The sequence below is a fragment of the Calidris pugnax genome, unplaced genomic scaffold (genome assembly GCF_001431845.1).
Source record: "Calidris pugnax isolate Ruff unplaced genomic scaffold, ASM143184v1 scaffold18, whole genome shotgun sequence".
Taxonomy (NCBI): Eukaryota; Metazoa; Chordata; class Aves; order Charadriiformes; family Scolopacidae; genus Calidris; species Calidris pugnax.
Genome location: NW_015090812.1, coordinates 18,490,247 through 18,507,825, shown reverse-complemented (window position 1 = coordinate 18,507,825; position 17,579 = coordinate 18,490,247). Strand labels below are relative to the sequence as shown.

Below are 17,579 nucleotides of genomic sequence, written 5' to 3'. Positions count from 1 at the left end.
CCCTTTGCCAGCCTTGTTTTCTATATGTGGTCTTAAGAATCAATAATGTGTCAGCACCCTGGTGTAAAGCTTTTGCTACAGGTCATAGCATGTGTCTGAAATATTGTAGAATTAGATATATCCTTTTTCTGTTAGCTTCTCCAATATTGTATTGGCCTCCTCTGCTTTCTCTTTATATTAAGTCAGTGTGGAAAGTACAGAAATACAGCAGGGGCATGGCAGATCCACAAGGGCTTGCAGGTATTGTTTGCAATGAGAACTGCTGAAAATTAATATCTGTCTTCACTCTTCTCATGGATTCAGCCTTTGTTAACTTGCATCTTTTCCTTTCAGTAATGCTAGTTTCCATTCATCCATGTATTAATTTTCAGTCATTACCAAAGAGACTAAAGGTTGAACTGGGATAGGCTTCCTATGCAAACTAAAATCCCAAAGATTTTATCAAATTTCCAGGGAAGCCTTCAGTCACGTGGGTAACTTTCAGTGGAATTTGAAGTGTTTACCCGAAGCACCAGAATTTTCAGCAGTCTATCATAAAATGGACATACTTTTTCTAATCATGTAAAATATTTGAGTTTCCCTGAAGTGTTTCATACAAGTGCTATATTTTCTTTCATTAAACATCTGGTTTTGGGAACTCATAGTCCATGGTCTCTTTTTCACTCTTCAGGAATCACCACATCTTAATTAAAGACTGCCCTGATGCATGGGAGGTATAGGTGCATCAGGAGGTCTCTTTTTTTTCTGACCATTCATTTTGCTTTCAGTTGTATTCCAGGTTGGCAGGACTCTTGTTAAATGTTTTGTTGGAAAGTTAGCTGTTCCGTTATCCACGCTTTCCACGTGCATGATCTGTGCCTACACATTTATGTGTACAAGCAGGGCCAAGGGTGCTCAACTCCTGCCCTGATAGTGGCTGATACGATGCTGAGTCTGATGTGGCAGAGGAGCGGTTACAACACCAAGCTGCTCCCTTGTTTTGCTACAGGTGCAGCCAGGCCTATAGAGCCATCTGTTTGGCTTCGTGTTCCTGTCAAAGCCACAGCATTGTGTTATTTTACAAAGAAATTATTTTTATTTGTCTGAAGACATTAGATCCTAACAACTCTAGGCCTTAATTTGTAGCTATAGTCCAGTGTACTCACTGACATCCATCAAATAATCTCATTAAATAGATGGAATCTCCTTGATAGAAGTAGAGTCGTCATACAAAAAAAATAACTGCCTTTGAAAATAAGCATCTGTTTAGCCTGAGAAGAGAACCTTTGTTGTTTCTGCTCGTGCTGCTTTTCTGTGTGTGGTAGGGTGAGCAAATGGTAATATTTTCAAACTTCTATCATCAGCTTCTCTAGGCGTATTTGCGTGCTGATAATTGGCCTGGTTTTGTGTCAATCTGTTGTATCTCACTTCCACTTCACTTTGAAAAACAAACTGGAGATCTCAAGATAAAGTAACAAGGTAAAGATAGGGCTTTATTCAGAAGGTTTGCGGCAGAAAGACGGCTAAATAATAAACATACTGATATCTCCTATTTGCCTTATTTTCATGTACTCAAATTATCTTAAATGTATTTTAAGTGCAAGTTAAGGAGGAAAACAATGAAAGGTTAGAGATTTTTAAATTATTTACTCTCCACTTCCTCAAAAAAGAAAAGAGAAGAGAAGCAGAATTACAGGTCAGCCATGTCAAGACATTCTGCATTGCTTGTCTTTATCATCATGCAGAATCTTTTTATTAAGGCAGCATAGAAAGAATAGATTTATGGACTGAAGGTACAATGTTTAATATGTCCATATCCATCTAGATTGACAGTTCCTACCGACATGAATTTCCCAGGAGAGACAGTGTTACTGGTGTCAGTGGATGGCATCATTTACTTCAATGTTCCATTATTAAATTGATAACAAGATAATTCCTCTGCTTCTCAGAGACATGACAGGGTTTACAATTGTTAACTTTCTTATTGCATGGGATTTGATGTTCTAGGTAGTTTTTAATAAGAAGCTTATTTTTATTTCAGTTCTGCAACAAATCAAAAATTGCAAGAAAGTACGGAAAAAGAGAAACCTGGTTGTGTCTATGAGACATCAAAATTGGGCTGGTTTCTAGAGGGTTAGTTTTACAACATTTACTGTGGTCCTGTTGTTTTTTCAACACTGCACGTTTAAGCATGTTTATGCAATACAGAATATTTGCGGCAGTTTTACTCTAATTTTGTGAGGTGGGTGTTAGAAATTTTCTGTATATTGGTAATTCTGGCTGGATGATTTTCAGAATGATCAGCCAGTGGCCATTTGGAAAAGCAGAGGCCTGCTGCGAGTGCCACTGAGTGGTAGTAAGACCCCAAGGATCTTTCTGCTGGCAATGTGTGGCATTGCTGTGACTTGTCCTGACCCTGACCTTGTGTGAGAGGCAGGCTGGTGGTGCAAGTAAAGTGGAAAATCTGTACCAACCCAAAAAGTCCTGTGGTGCTGTTCTCTATTCCCTTGCTGCTCGCTCTTTGTTACTGAGACTGCATCTAAGAGCTGTTGGGTAGGGCAGAATCTGGCCTGTGGTCCGTATGTTTCATTCTTTCATGTGTGAAAAAAACTATGAGAAATCTCTATGCAGCGTGCATGTTTTTCAGCTAGATATTTACAAGACTGTTTATTGTGTCATTGAAATAGCTGAGGATTGCTCAGTAAAACATTATTAACTTTTCACTGAGCACCTGGTGGACCACATGCTCCTGTAGCTACGTGTGTTCAGGACCTTCAGGAAATGCTCTGAGTGTGTCGCCTTGTTATGGTGTGTGGGTGGGAGATGGCGTGGGAGAGAACTGAGTCCACAAACCCCTCATTCAGACAGACAGGGGGGATTTTAATGCTGTGAAATAATGATTCAACTGCCAAGAAGTTCTCCTGTCCTAATGTGCTTGTACAGATGTAGGTGTCCTTTCCACTGGTAAGTGATGAACGAAATGCTTTATTTTCGCCATTGTTTTAGAAAGACTCTATCTTCAGTGTCGTGCTTCTTCCTAGGGAATGCTTCCTGAGGAATTTTGGTTAAAAATGTTTGAATTTGTTCAGACTAAGCAGGTCATGTGGTATACTGGGTTGTTTGGGAAGAAGAAAAATGTCTTGAAAGGAAAATTGAGGTCTTTCCATCTGACCCAAACACAAATACGTTCTGAAGTTTAGATTGATCAAGAATAATTTTGCAGGTATGTGAAATCTGGTTCTTAATGTAGCCTTCTTTCTTGGCACTCCTTCTATCTGCAGCAATTATCCTGTTCCATATCTTTGCTTCCCAACCAGGTAGCTGTTACAAAACCAGTCCTTCAGCCTTCTTGAAAGCTTCTCTTGATTTTACAGCTTTCAGGGCAACAGTCTCTTAAAGGTGATGTTAAGGATCTCTATTTCTGCAAGGGCTGTGCACACCAAAAATAAAATCCTGGGGTTTTTTTGCAAATGTTTGAGAAAGCAGAAGGGGGTGCAGGTGGAGGCCAGGAGCAGCGTCTAAATGGAGAATCTATGGACACTTGATGCAGAACCCTCCTCAAGCCTGGTGCAGCAATGAGAAGGGACAGGCAGGGAAGAGAAAGTAGAAATTATATGGGTGGCTGAATTTCCTGGAGTGCAAGGAGATTATGCACAGACCTGAAAGAATAGTTTATGAACAAATACAGGCTATGGTCTGTTAGATGACCAAAATAAATATGGTTATTACAGGCATGACAGTAGAAGATTGTGTGCAGGAACTGAGTGTTCACATTTAAATCCAGGCCTCTGAGATTTTTTTTCAGACTCTTTGACTGTACTGAAACTCCCTTATTCCCTGCAGAGCACTACAGGACAAATGGTAATTGTCTACGTAGAGTTTTACTGCTGTCTGGCTTTAAATAGATGTTCTCTAGGTTGTCTGACCCAAAGTAGGCCCAGGTGGTTTTTTTTCCTTCTTCCTTTTGTTTTGCAATGTCTTGCACTGAATTCCATGTGTTAGGGAAGAAAGATCACTTGAAAACACACACAGTGGCAAACCTCATCCTTTCTACTTCTTTTAATGCTATTGCATTCATGAGACATCCACATAGAGATAATGAAAGAGAAAAAAAAAAAGATTTACAAGAGAAATAGATTCTAGTTTAAGCTTCCAGGGGATTATTATAAACAGGGAGAAAAAATATTTTAAGGATTATGAGAAGTACCTTGTCAGTGTCCTTTTAAGTAGAACAACTACTAATGCATTAGTTACAGAATTGTGTGAAATGTAGCTTTTTACTAGGTGCTTTAGCTACAGTATATTCATCTTATAATCATGTCCTAAATGGTACATTATATACCCTCCCTTTTCCATCTCCCCTCCCTCTAACAACAACAAAAAAAGTTTCATTGTAGACCTTCTGCTTCTATGAATGATCAAGAAAGTCCTGTATACAGAACACTATCGGCAGTTACAAAGATGCATTTGTCCTTTTATAGGCATTTGCAGAAATTGTCTATCCCCTTGTGTAATGTCGGGGTGGAAAGACCTTGTGTAGTGACGTGTCACAGTGATCGTCGAGGAGGGAGCAGTGTCTGCAGGGCAGAGTAGGCAGGATCTCTCCACAACAGGCAAAATAGCAGTTTGGATGAAGAAGAGGGAACAGCATTTGCCAGCTACGCTTCTCATCTGGAATAAGGAATGGGCCAGGGATCCCACTGTGCTTCAATCATGCACAGTTTCGCAGGCAGCCCTCACTCAAGCAATGACAAAGCTGCAATTTAGTCAACCTTCATTTACCACTTACTACACTTTAGCAGCAGCTTTATTGTAAGATCTGTCAGTAGTCTACTTTTGTAAGCCAGGCAAGCGTGGTGCAGCCTCGCACTTGTGGTTCAAACAACTGTAATTAAACTCATGTCAGGTTGCCACTGGAAATGTCAGGAGTCAAGAAGAAGGATATGCTCTCCAGGGATGCTCCTGGGCTGGGCCACGTGCTGGACTTTTAAGAGATACCAACTGTTTGGGGCTATTAAAGTTGCAGGGGTGGTAATGTGGTACATGGCATGGTAGGCACCAAAAGTATATTTTTTAAAAAAATTTAAAATAGTGAGAAAAGGCTGAAAGGCTGATGTGATACAATTTCTGTTTATTACTTTCCAATAAAAGCTCTGGTTTTTAGCACTTGTTATTCTTACTTCTTTCTTTCTATTCTCTTTCTATATAATAGGACATAATATTCTATGTTTTCTTTATAAACTCCCATGTGTGATTTTAGTAGATTCAAACCTCAAGCATCACAGATAGTGCACCTAAATGTCCACATATGATAATTTTTTTTTTTTTTGTCATAGATACTGATTCCAAATGAAAAGACCATGGGGGAAGAATAGTCACTTGAGGAAGGACAGTTTTGTTAACATGGAGTGCTGTTTCCACCTAGGAATTAAGCTTAATTTCAAGCTGTAGGAGAACACTGGGGAAAAAAAGAGAATAAAATCCCTACTATTTTAAAATTTTCATTATTTCCTCTGAGATCATGGTTTTCATTTGAACAGTCGTAGCAGAAATGTAGTTTTTGCTTTCAGTTATTTTTGTTATTGTAAACCACTGCTTCTGTCAAAAGCACGTACTTAATTTTAGATGTGAATGCTAGAACTAATCAATATTAAATAAACATGTTGTCTTAATTAACAGCTCTTTGAAACATCACCAATCTTGCTTTTCCTCTTTTGTACACTGCCAGCAGAATTTTCAAATTTCATTAATAACACTTGACATAACCTAACTCTGCTACTTGTGAATATAGTCAGCCACCCTTGTTGTCTTACAACTTTCGCTGCTGAAAAATTTAGTTTGTTTCAAAGCTGAATTGTGTAGATTCCTGATATCCTTTGGATTGTGACTGCAACTGTGAAAATCCTTATCATCTTGTCAGTGTTTGAGTTGGGGTGGGGTTTTTTTTGGCTTTTTTTTTGCTTTAGTTACTTTATAAAAAGTGTGAATTTGACAAGATACAGTTTCTAGCTAACTTCCATTTAGTGCATATTTTAACTTGTTTCTTACTCTAGATTTTTCTCATATATACTTTTGTAAACTGATTTTTGTCAATTTGTGGTTTTAAAAATATTAAGAGTCTTTTTAAAGAGATTTATATTTATTTCTGGAGTACTCAAATTATCTTGACTATTCAAATAGAACATACAGCAAATTTTGTTTCATAAACATTTGACCTATAGATCTATATAATGTGTTTCACAATAGAAAAAAAGTATCGTATAGAAGAAAGAGATTTTTCCTTGGTCAAGAGTGGAATAAAAGCATGGCCCGTAATGATTGTGTGCGTTTAACAAAAACCTTGGTCTTATGTTTAGGCCAGCGGTGCACACAAATGGGCACCTGCAGGCAAAGCAGGCACTTCATCAAATGCTTTCCTTCTCAAAAGACTCCCATCTTGCAAACATCAGGCAGAAAGGTGGATGGGTAGGTAGTCTGGGGGTCAGGTAGGTGGGTGGTAGATTGATAGATAGATTCATGAGAGCAAAACAATGGAAATAATGATGATGATTAGCGGTATTGTCCTTTTAAATGAGTAGATTGTAACCTCACCATGTCTAATTTTCTCCATAGCTGCCTTCCTTTTTGTTTTCCTCCCTTCTAAAGATACTAAATATCTCATCCTTCTTGTGGAGATAATTTGGGAGTTTACAGTTTCCAGCAATTGTGTGTATTGAACAATTTTTCTACACCATGCTTTTCAGTATTTTGCCTTATATGAGTGACTCATTAACCCTCAGCATTACAGGAAAGTTCAAGAGAAGTGTTATACTGACTGGGAGTGACAGATTAAGCTCATCCCAGATATTAATGCTGTCAGTTAAACTTGTTTGGAAAGCAAAAAGATAAAACCAAATTTTCACCTACCTGTGAATCGAACTTATATGTAAAACTTTCATACATTTCATATAAGAGGTTCAAATAAATAAGAGTGTGGCCAGATGGTTTTCTGTTCCCTTCTCCTGGTGTTTCCTTTGGGTGCAGATCGAGCTGGTAGTGTGTTCATAAATTCTGTGATTTCTTTTTCTGATTTAACCTTTCAGCTGGTGCAATATAGGCCTCCGTTGCTTTTTTCTTGGAAACCTCATCTTTCTAAGAAGTCCTCCATGCAGGAGGTCCTGGGCTAAATTCTCTGCTGATCTCACTGTGAATGTATCAACTTCAGAGTTTCAGTGTCTGATGATCTTTGATGGGTCCAGAAAAAGTGATTTTGTTGTAGTCATAAATAGAAGTTAACATTGTTACTTGAACTGGACGTTGACTGGAGGAGTAATTAACACTCATTTAAAAGTAATTAACACTGCAACTGGAAAGGTGTGTGTCTTGCTGCCCTCCTGGAAGAATCCTATTAGAACTTATTTTACCTAAAAACTTGAACCTCAGTAAAGATGGTAGAGGCAGCAGCAGCTACAGGCAGAACCTGGACCTGAAAGGTGTTCAGTGTGCTGAGGAGGAAAGGCAATACACAGAAACAGCTCTTGGGGAACTGGGGCCACAGCCAGCTAACAGGAAATAAAATGTGTATCGTGGCAAAACAAAAGCTAGAATTTCCTTCTGGAATTATCCCAGTCGTCCCAGATTTTCCCCACATCATGCCAGTCTCCTCCCGGTTGCCTCTACACAAAACAGTCCTGGCTGCCTGTCACTGTCCTTGACTTCATAGTATGAGATTCCAGGGGGCTGGTTTTGGTGTATCCTGGCTTCCTGAAGTCAGCTGGAATATTGTGTTCGTGCGCTGCCACATTTGACTGTAAACTCTTGCACTTATGTCTTACCTACCTCTAAAGAGCCCCGGGTACTTCTGGCATTGTATAAATAGTAAATTACTTCATTCCTCTGAGCTCAGAAACAAGTGTGTTTGACAGTTCTCCTGGTGGGCTCTGTCTAGGACAGCCTTTGTTCTCGCTTTATCGCATGATGAAGAGAATGCAAAGTCCTCTAGTGTTTGACTAGGCCTGCTGGTTTTCCCTAATGACTTGAAACATAGGGATAAAATAGATGCCTTCGTGTACTATTTCTCATCTCCAGTGAAATATACAGCTATATTCACTATACATGCTAGTAGTATACAGCTCACAGTTGCTGTATGCAGATGGTGGTAGTTAATGTTTGGAGTCACAGTAAAGTACTATATTACAAAATCTGCTAACATGGCTTTAAATGACTCTCTTCTTTTCAGATTCTGATTGCCAGTATCATGTGCAGCTATAACAGGGAGGACTGGACTAAACTTTCAAAAATGGCTCAGGTAATGGTTTCCTGAATGTGTTTCTGCAGCTTTTTTGTATTCTCCTTAAAAACAAGAGCGGCGAAAAGGAATTTCTTGAAAGAAATACATTCAAAGTGAAAAATGAGAATTTAAAGTGTGTCCATTATAATTTGTTTATTCTGTGTTTTCATTAAAATGATGGAAATGTAAATTTAAAGGAAATCTGTTCCATAAAAATGGTCCCTTGGATTTTTAAGCAGTACCTGGAAAGCCTTTAGTCTTTGAATCTATATACTTTTTATTTGCATTTTAAGCAAACTGTATATTATGACGGATGCTCTGATAAAATTTAATTCTACCTTTGAGAGCCTAACTTGATCTTACCTTGCCTACAGGCACACTAGTTTGACAGCACCAGAAGAAATTTTGAATATAAAACTCTTGAATATTTAAAGTATAAAAGGCTCATTTAATGCTATTCTAGTTTTAATACAGACTTTCAAAAATGATAGCAGAGAAAGCTAGGGTATATAAAAGCAGTCAGCAGGCTTTCTATAATAAAAAAGTAAATCTTACGCAAATGCAAACAGACTATGCACCTGAAATTTTGATGCAATGTGAAGAAAAAAACTATTTAAAAACATGTACCTCTGTTCATAGGGAATAGTATAAGAAATACTTGATAATTTCATTCAGAAAAGTGTCTATATCTGAATGTTAAACAGTTATTTTTAAACAAAACTGGTTTTTTTCCTACATAAAATATCTAGAGGAAATAAAAGGCACAGTTTCAGATCAGTAAATGAATGCTTTAACAAATTTAAGTAAAGAAAAATGTTAGCTTGTCATTATTGCTGGCATTAGCTCAGATTTAAGTGTTTTATAAAAGTTGGTTTGGATTTTATATATATGTAGATATGGGTGTGGATATTTTGTATTTGTATTTTCATATGGCTGAACGAGTATGTTTGGATATTGTTGTTCCTTTATTCACAGTGTCCTAAGCCCTCCTGTGTGGGAAGATACTTCTCTATTTTTTCTTTGGGCATTTTAAACTTGTGAGGGGAAAAAAAGAATCACCTTGGGGACTTAGGGAAGTAAAATTAAACATTATCAGTAATTAGCTCGGTGATTTTCAATACTAGTCCATTTTATACCTGTATTTATCTAATTGACCATGAAATCTTTTGTGGAATCTGTGCTTGACAGGAACAGTGCCACCTTTAAACTGACTAAGATGAATGGCTTTATTGTGCCATTTGCTCCTCTTTTTTAGTTCAGTGGTACTACTCTCCAACTTCAAGACAGATGTTTCAGTCTGTGTTTGCATTTATGTTACCCCTTTAGAAAAAAAGTAGTTATTTAAATGCACTCAATAATGTGTAACCTATCTGATAACAACCTTCTTCCCCAAAGTAGCTGTGAGTCTCCGCTCTGTGGAGAGCAGCACAGTTGTTTGGGGCGCTCTGGAATCCACAGCCAAAGAGCAGTGATATTTAATCGCATGCGTAGGATCCTACCTAGAAGGTAATAGATGTGGCTTTCCAAAGAGCAAAAGCCCCAGAAGGTAGCGCGGTGCCTCTCGGCAGGAGGACGACCTATTCATACAAAAGGTCAGCTTGTCACGGCGGCCGACAGCCCCGGCATCAGTGCGGCGTGGCCGGGCTCGCAGAGCTGGCCAGGACGTGGGTGGAGGATTCCTGCAAGTGATGGATGGCTTCTCCCGGGCTCACGCACCCGAGGAGCTGCTGAACCATGGCCGCACAGCAGGCAAAGTTACTCCAGTTCAATAAGCAAAAACAAAATGCAAATGCGAAACAAAATACTAGTTACAGCCACGTGGAAGGCAATGGGAGAGATCCTCATCTCAGGCCGGAGCAGTTCACCAGGGAAAAAGAAAAGTGTGTTTGTGGGCTGCCCTTGTACACCTCAGCTCCTCTGTCTTTTTAATTGTAGCTAATAGAGGGTGCTGAAGAGAAATTAGTGTGAATAATATGTTTGTATAGACTTTTTTTAGTACTTTCTTGTTTGACTTCAGAAACAAAAATATTTAATGACAAAAGCTATGGCACAGTACATGTGCTTGCAGAAAACTGAGAGACTAAATTCATTAAAGCAGAAAGGTGAAATTTACTACTGAGTCACAGTTCTTCAGAGCACAGAAGCACCTGCGTAACACCAACTACCAAACCTCGCTCTCAGCGCTGCCCTAAGGCCCTGTAATTACATTTCATTTTTTTAACGTTTTCCAGAACCAACTCCTTATTGTGCTTGTCTCTTTTTAATTTATTTTTTACTTTAATTTCCTCTGTAATTTTGGGAAACCACATCAACACATTTGTTTTTCAGGTTATCATAACCGGAGCTTTCTATCTCAAAAAAAAAAGAAAAATCAAGTGTCTAAAGGAATCTATTTAACATGAACAGTAAATGCTACAGGAAAGCATACATTACTTGAAGTTAATTTTGCATTTTTTTTCCTTTTGCATGTTTCATAGGCTGCTGGTGCAGATGCGCTGGAGTTAAATTTATCGTGTCCTCATGGCATGGGGGAGAGAGGCATGGGCCTGGCCTGTGGGCAGGTAGGACTGTAACCACGCTCTCTTTCATGTCTCTTCAGCAATCCTGCACTACCACGTTGATATTTACACCTGGGGGGGAAAGACACAAGCAGCAGATTACTAGCTTGAGATTTTTAGGTTGAATGTGTTTAAATATTTAGTGCTGAAAGCAAAAAAGACAGAAGCTGAGAATATACAAAATGCTTAGCTTTGCTAAGAACAAAAATGCATTATGTATTTGACAAGGAACAAGACAAAAACAAATAATTTCCAAAAAGCGCTTGGACAGAATTTGTTGGTTTCTATTTCAGTGCCCTGTAGATATCTTTTAGATCACAACCCAGTAACTACTGCATATATCAATAACGATTTTGAAGGACATGAGAAATACACATTCCATTTCAGAGTTTTTAGCATATGATCCCAACTGTATTTTAGAATCACAGAATAGGGCATACATTCTGGTAGTGCCACCTACAGTTAATGTCTTCTATTTTAAGAACCTGTGTTCTGTTATCCATAGATTTGATGGTTTATACAGTTTAGGTTGGAACTATCCGTGCCTGATGTCTCTGCTGTGTAGAATGGGATGCAGAGTTTATCAATACATCCCTTGATTTCAGTTAGGAGAATGTATGTTGTTTTGGCTATGAAAAGAAAATAAACATGCACAAAAGCCAGTTCTCATACTAATATCCTTTTGAAGTTTTAAGTTTTTTGCATGTTTTTGGTCATGGTTTGAAATTTGTTTTGGCTCTGAAATATGTCCGAATGTCATAAGGTTGGAAGTCTCTGAAAAATCTTGGTTCACAGTCTACTGGGAGAGATTTTCTAGAGTTTGACCAAAGTTTCAGAAGTCTGAAGCCTATTTGATTTCCCATCTTACTATGTTTTGAGGAGAGAGGAAAAGAAGCTCAACATGAGCTGGCAATGTGCGCACTTGCAGTCCAGAAAGCCAACCACATCCTGGGCTGCATCAAAGGAAGCGTGGCTAGCAGGTCAAGGGAGGTAATACCGCCCCTCTGCTCTGGTGAGACCCCACCTGGAGTACTGCATCCAACTTTGGAGTCCTAAGCACAGGAAGGACATGGTCCAGTTGGAGGGGGTCCAGAGGAGGGCTGCAAAAGTGATCAGAGGGCTGGAGCACCTCTCCAATGAGGACAGGCTGAGAGAGCTGGGGTTGTTCAGCCTGGAGAAGGCTCTGGGGAGACCAGAGTGGCCTTCCAGTACCTGAAAGGGGCAGACAGGAGACACGGAGAGGGACTCTTTGTCAGGGAGTGTAGTGATAGGATGAGGGGAAACAGTTTTAAACTGAAAGGGGGAAGATTTAGAATAGATATTAGGAAGAAATTCTTTAATGTGAAGGTGGTGAGGCACTGGAACAGGTTGCCAAGAGAAGTTGTGGATGCCTCATCCCTGGAGGTGTTCAAGGCCAGGCTGGATGGGGCTTTGAGCAACCTGGTCTAGTGGGAGGTGTTGCTGCCCATGGCAGGGGGGGTGGAACTAGATGATTTTTAAGGTTCCTTCCAACCCAAACCATTCTATGAGTCTATGAAGGAGAGGAGTGAGATGCAGAGTGGGAATCATGATTACATGCCCAAAAATCGACACATATTATTCAGTTGACCCTCTTGGAGAGGGCTAATAGACGTCTTAATTCATCCTTACTTCCTCAGTTAAACACAAAATTTTTAAGAGCTGAGGTGTGTCTGGATAAATAATCCATTAACTTTCTAAAACTTTTAATAGGAAGGCTGTAGGAGCTGTAATAGTTTCAGTGAACTGTGGACACACTCTGGGTGTAGCTTTATCATAGCAATAGTGTCAGGCACAGTGCACGGGACATTTTATTATTTTCTGTGAGCAAAATGATGTCAATCTGTTCCGTGCTATGGATTATTATTTTTAATGGAAGTACTCTAGGTGCTTTTCATGGCCAGTGGTCATTTACCAAAGTTTTAATTAAAAATGGGAGAGAATTATAAAAACCCTCCAGGACTGCACTAGCAAAATGGTAATAGTTACTATTAATTTTTCCCCCAAATTTCATTCAGGGATCTGTAACATATGAAGAGCTACATAGCTGTTTTTATAAGGTTGTGATGCAATTCCCACCCTCCACTCTGCAGACTGTAATTCAGTAGTTTGGGCTGACCCCACTTGAGATGGCAGCAAGCTGTGGAAGGGTGCGGTTTGGTCAGGGGGAGCCCTGAAGGTTTTATATGGAAGCTGAAACAGGCTTCTTTCAAGCATGCGCTTTTTTTTTTTCTTTTTTCTTTTTTTTTTTTAGGCATATGTTATTTCTAGCTTTCGGGTTTATATGGAAGCTGAAACAGGCTTTTTTCAAGCATGCGCTTTTTTTTTTTCTTTTTTCTTTTTTTTTTTTAGGCATATGTTATTTCTAGCTTTCGCTGGTTGGAATAATATATGCATGTGAAGTTTCTTAGATGTGTAGTCAGTAGGGAGCTGTCTGGCTACATGAGTTTTTACATATCTTTCAGCTATTGTAAAATCAGAGAACCAAATGCAAAATCTGAGCACTCAGGGCTATCGTGTGGATTTGTGACTCTCCTTGGAGGAGAGCAGATCCATAAAGCAAGTAGAAGATTACATTATATATACATATATGTTTGTATAATAATAAAATTCCTCTTCCCCATACAATATGGATAATCTTTTGAATGTTTAATATATACTACTCTTGCTTAAATATATTCTTGTGTTCTCTTAACTGTCTCACCAAAATGAGAGCTCAGAAAAGAATCTACTACTCTAGACAAATAAATGAATAAAATAAGCCATCTTTATAGGGCTGGATCCTGAGGTTCTTCCTCAGAGTTGGATGAAATTAAATTATAGTGGCTTTAAATGTAGTTTATCGAAGCAAAGGGTGAGGATAAACTGGATAATGTAACGATTTACACAGCGCGATTTATCAGTAGCCCTTCAGGGGGCTTCCATGTGTGGTGGCCCCTGGAGACCCCGTCATAAGACAAGGAAGTATTTTGGCTCTAGTCCTAATTTTAGGGTTTTTTTGCCAGAGCTGAAGTTAGATAGGTTACACATAGGTGGTGTGGGGAAGAGAGGGCTCAGATATGCTCTGGCAAAAAAACACCACACGATATCTAGAAGTCAGGGCATGAGGCTTTGAGAGACAGAGCAGCTTTCCTGGTTTTACAGTGAAGCAGGTTTCCTTAAATCTATTTGATAACATAATCCACGTCTTCATAGGAAAATTTTTTAAGGATTAGGTTCCTTTTCATGCCTAAGCACATTAAATCCTCAGAAAACTACAAAAATTGCTGGGATGAAAAATAATGGCAGAAAAACATGTATGTGTGTGTATTTTACTATTTAAAATGTCTAAAATGTTCTGCCTTCCTTTTGTTGTTGTTTCAAGAAAAAAAAAAGGGGATAGGAAAGGTTAATTACACTGTCTACTTTTTCTCCTCATTTCAATTCCTATGGTGTGCCTAAGGGTAAGTGTAGAAATCTGGGAACATCAGATTTGTTTTTCCTCTTATCCCATTTTGTTGTCTAGTCTCAAACACGTCCACTGTTTTATACCCTCTGTAAATTTTAAAAATTCCTGATATATCCAAATTATATATATAAAGAATAGGTACTAAACATGGCTGTTTGTTTTATACTAAATTACAGTTCTCAACTTTTATTTGATTTTAATTCCAAGTCATTAGTGCAGACACTCTGGCGCCCAAACAGCGTAGCTAGCCAGAGGGTAATATTAAGAGGCATCTGTATTGCTGCCAATAAGTTACTTAAAGCTGGTTCTGTATAAAATGTCAATTATATTTACTAATGCTGATTAATGATAATAAAGTTAAGGTTTGTATTCCTTCATAACAATCTGCAACTGTATAAAAGTTGGATATCATTAAAAATAATAGAATTTCCATCACTAGATTTAACAGCACTAATGCACAAATTTTCTTTGAATCAAATAACAGTAAGTCTACAAAGCATTTAATAGTAAACATAAAGACAACATGGTGAACAGCAGATTATTAAAAAATCACCCTATCGCTTTCCCACTGTAGTTCATTGCTGCAGTAGTTATAGCATAAAATTATGAAAATAAAATAACAATCAAACATCTGAGATGGTAGCACATTTCAATGTGCAACTTGTGGTGTTGTATTTGTGGTGCACTTCTTGTCTCTTCACTGGAAACCATGCAAAGATGTTCTAATTTTTTTTTTAACATACCGCTCCAAAAAGTGGCATTAAATATTCAGAACCATTACTGTGATGTGAAATCAACAAATTTAAGTGTTTTTCTTTTTGGTTTTGGTCCAAAAGTCAACAAGCATCTCCAGCTGCTCTGGTAAGAATCAATGAATAGTTGAATTGAGTGGATAATCTGGGTTTTATTTTGCATTTCTGCTAAATTTTGTGTCATTCTTTGTAATGTGCATATACCTAAAATCATTAGAATAAGATCAACTAGGATGAGTGATATCCAAATTCTACAAAAATATCAGTGAGTTTCCTTGGCCTAAAGGGTAGTGAAAAACAACAGAGGGAAGAAAAGAGCAGCTATAACTTCTTGAAAGGTGGTAACAAAGATGCTGGACGAGTAGCTACAAAGAGGGAAAGATGTTTCTCTGTAGTGTCAGATGATACAGGGAGGGGCAATGGCCACAAATCGAAGGCTTAACATTTCAGGTTGGGCATCAGGAAAGTAATTCACCAAGGTGGTGATGCAGTACAGGAACCTGTTGTCTAATAGGGCTGCATGCTCTCCGTCTCTGGAGTTTTCAGGGCTCAGCCAGGCAAAGCCGTGGCCAAACTCCACTGGTGTTGGCACTAGTCCTACTCGGAGCTGGAGCTTGGACTAGCTGCTCTCCAGAAATCTATTCCGACAAACATTCCCGTTGATTCACCCTGCTCGGTTCCTGTCCAAAGGTACTGCGTTGCTCGTACCAGGGACAGGAAATGAGTAGTGGGTAAAGGGAAGCACAAGGACTCAGTTGTTCACTTGGGGTGAGATGATCAGTGTGATGGCAAGATCTCAAGTTGAAAGCAACGCATCAGTTAAATTTCCAAAGCACAGAGGGTGCTTCTGTACTTTTACAAAAAAACAAATCTCACATTCAGAGGTCTCAACCTAAGTGCAAGAACAGAGGTTCTTTAGGCTATAAGCAAATATTTTAAAAGTTAATAACATCCTGGCTTATAAATATTTATCATTAATTAGTCATACCTTCTAACCTCCAAAATATGAAAAATCCTTGCCTATCTCAGCATTTAAGCTATAGGTTTGGGGAATTGTTTGCTTTTTTGTTAGTTTATATTGAAGGAGATAGGTATGTGTCTCTCATGATCACTGAAATCCAGATCCTGGTGGTTTAACTACTCAGATCATATGTAAAATGAACTTGCTTTGTGGTTCTTTTCTTACCTTTATTTTCCTTTTACTTAAACTGTACTTGCTGTAGCCTCTGCTGCTGGCTGTGTTCATGTTTATTGCCTGCAATTAGGAGGCGAGTTTCATAAAAGCTCACATTGCCTCATTCAGAAGAAGACAAATCTCTTAAAAACAAAAAGCAAAAAAAAACCCACAAAAGCCCTGGTTACTCTGCAAAGATGAGAACTGGCTGCATGGCACAATTAAATTTTCTATGCTGTACCTTGGAAATAGGAAAGATGAGGCTGTTTTTTAATTGAAGTGCACAGCATAGCATGCTAATTCGCTGTTGCTCTGCCAGCAAGGAGCTTGAAGTATTTTAAATAAATGATGCCCCAAACAGAATTTGATTATATCTATGTTCATATGGCATTCTACTATCATCCTACAATAATATGCTGGTTAAGTATAATTCATTGAGTCCTGAAGGCAGTATTAGTTCTCTCTCTTCTCTTTTATATCAGTTACTGCAAGAAATTAATGCAAAGTACAGCAGGATGATGTTACACTGTGCTATAGCAGCAGTGGAAACATTGCCACCCAACATCCAGTGTAGACCAGTATAATCAAAGTGGTTGAGTTTCAGGATTTTTATGTCGTCTTGTTCTCTTCTATTGGCTACTTTCATCTGTGTTGGCTGGGATCTTCAGAAGGTAAATCTTAGCTGATCTCACTGTCTTTGTGTCTGTCAGTGCCCTCTGTTGCTTTGAGGCATGTTTCAACCAAATGACCTGTTTCAGTCATGTTTCTCAGAGTTGAAACTATTTCAAAGATACTGAATTTCTCTAAGTTTCGTAAAACTAGACAGTGGGGTAGGGGAGAGAAATTGTCTGCCACCCAAGCTGATGGATATGAACAGGAGCCTGTATTGGGTTTGTGTGGCAAGGTTTTGGTAACAGGGGGGGCTACAGGGGTGGCTTCTGTGAGAAGATGCCAGAAGCTTCCCCTATGTCTGATGGAGCCAATGCCAGTTGTCGCCAAGATGGACCCACCACTGGGCAAGGCCAAGCCCATCAGCGACGATGATAGCGCCTCCGTGATAGTATATTTTAAAATGAAAAAAACCCATCAAACTGTGGAACAACAGCAGAAGAGAGGAGTGAGAATATGTGAAAGAAACAATCTGGAGACACCCAGGTCAATGAAGAAGGAGGGGGAGGAGGTGCTCTGGACACTGGAGCAAAGATTCCCCTGCAGCATTGGTGAAGACCGAGGTGAAGTCAGGCTGTCCCTCTGCAGCCCATGGAGGTTAACAGTGGAGCAAATATCCATCTACATGCAGCCTGTGGATAACCCCATGCCAGAGCAGGTGAATATCCAAAGGAGACTGTGACCCTGTGGGAAGGCCATGCTGGATCAGGCT

At 39.0% G+C, this 17,579-nt stretch overlaps 1 protein-coding gene across 1 annotated transcript in view; it reads left to right on the top strand.

Moving 5' to 3' along the window:
• The window catches only part of DPYD (dihydropyrimidine dehydrogenase), a 369,255-nt gene that overhangs the window by 233,592 nt on the left and 118,084 nt on the right, over nucleotides 1–17,579 (top strand). The window contains exons 15-16 of the mRNA XM_014939498.1: nucleotides 8,198–8,266; nucleotides 10,726–10,809. Of these exons, the coding sequence (XP_014794984.1) occupies nucleotides 8,198–8,266; nucleotides 10,726–10,809 (153 nt within the window). The remainder of the gene's footprint in view (nucleotides 1–8,197; nucleotides 8,267–10,725; nucleotides 10,810–17,579) is intronic.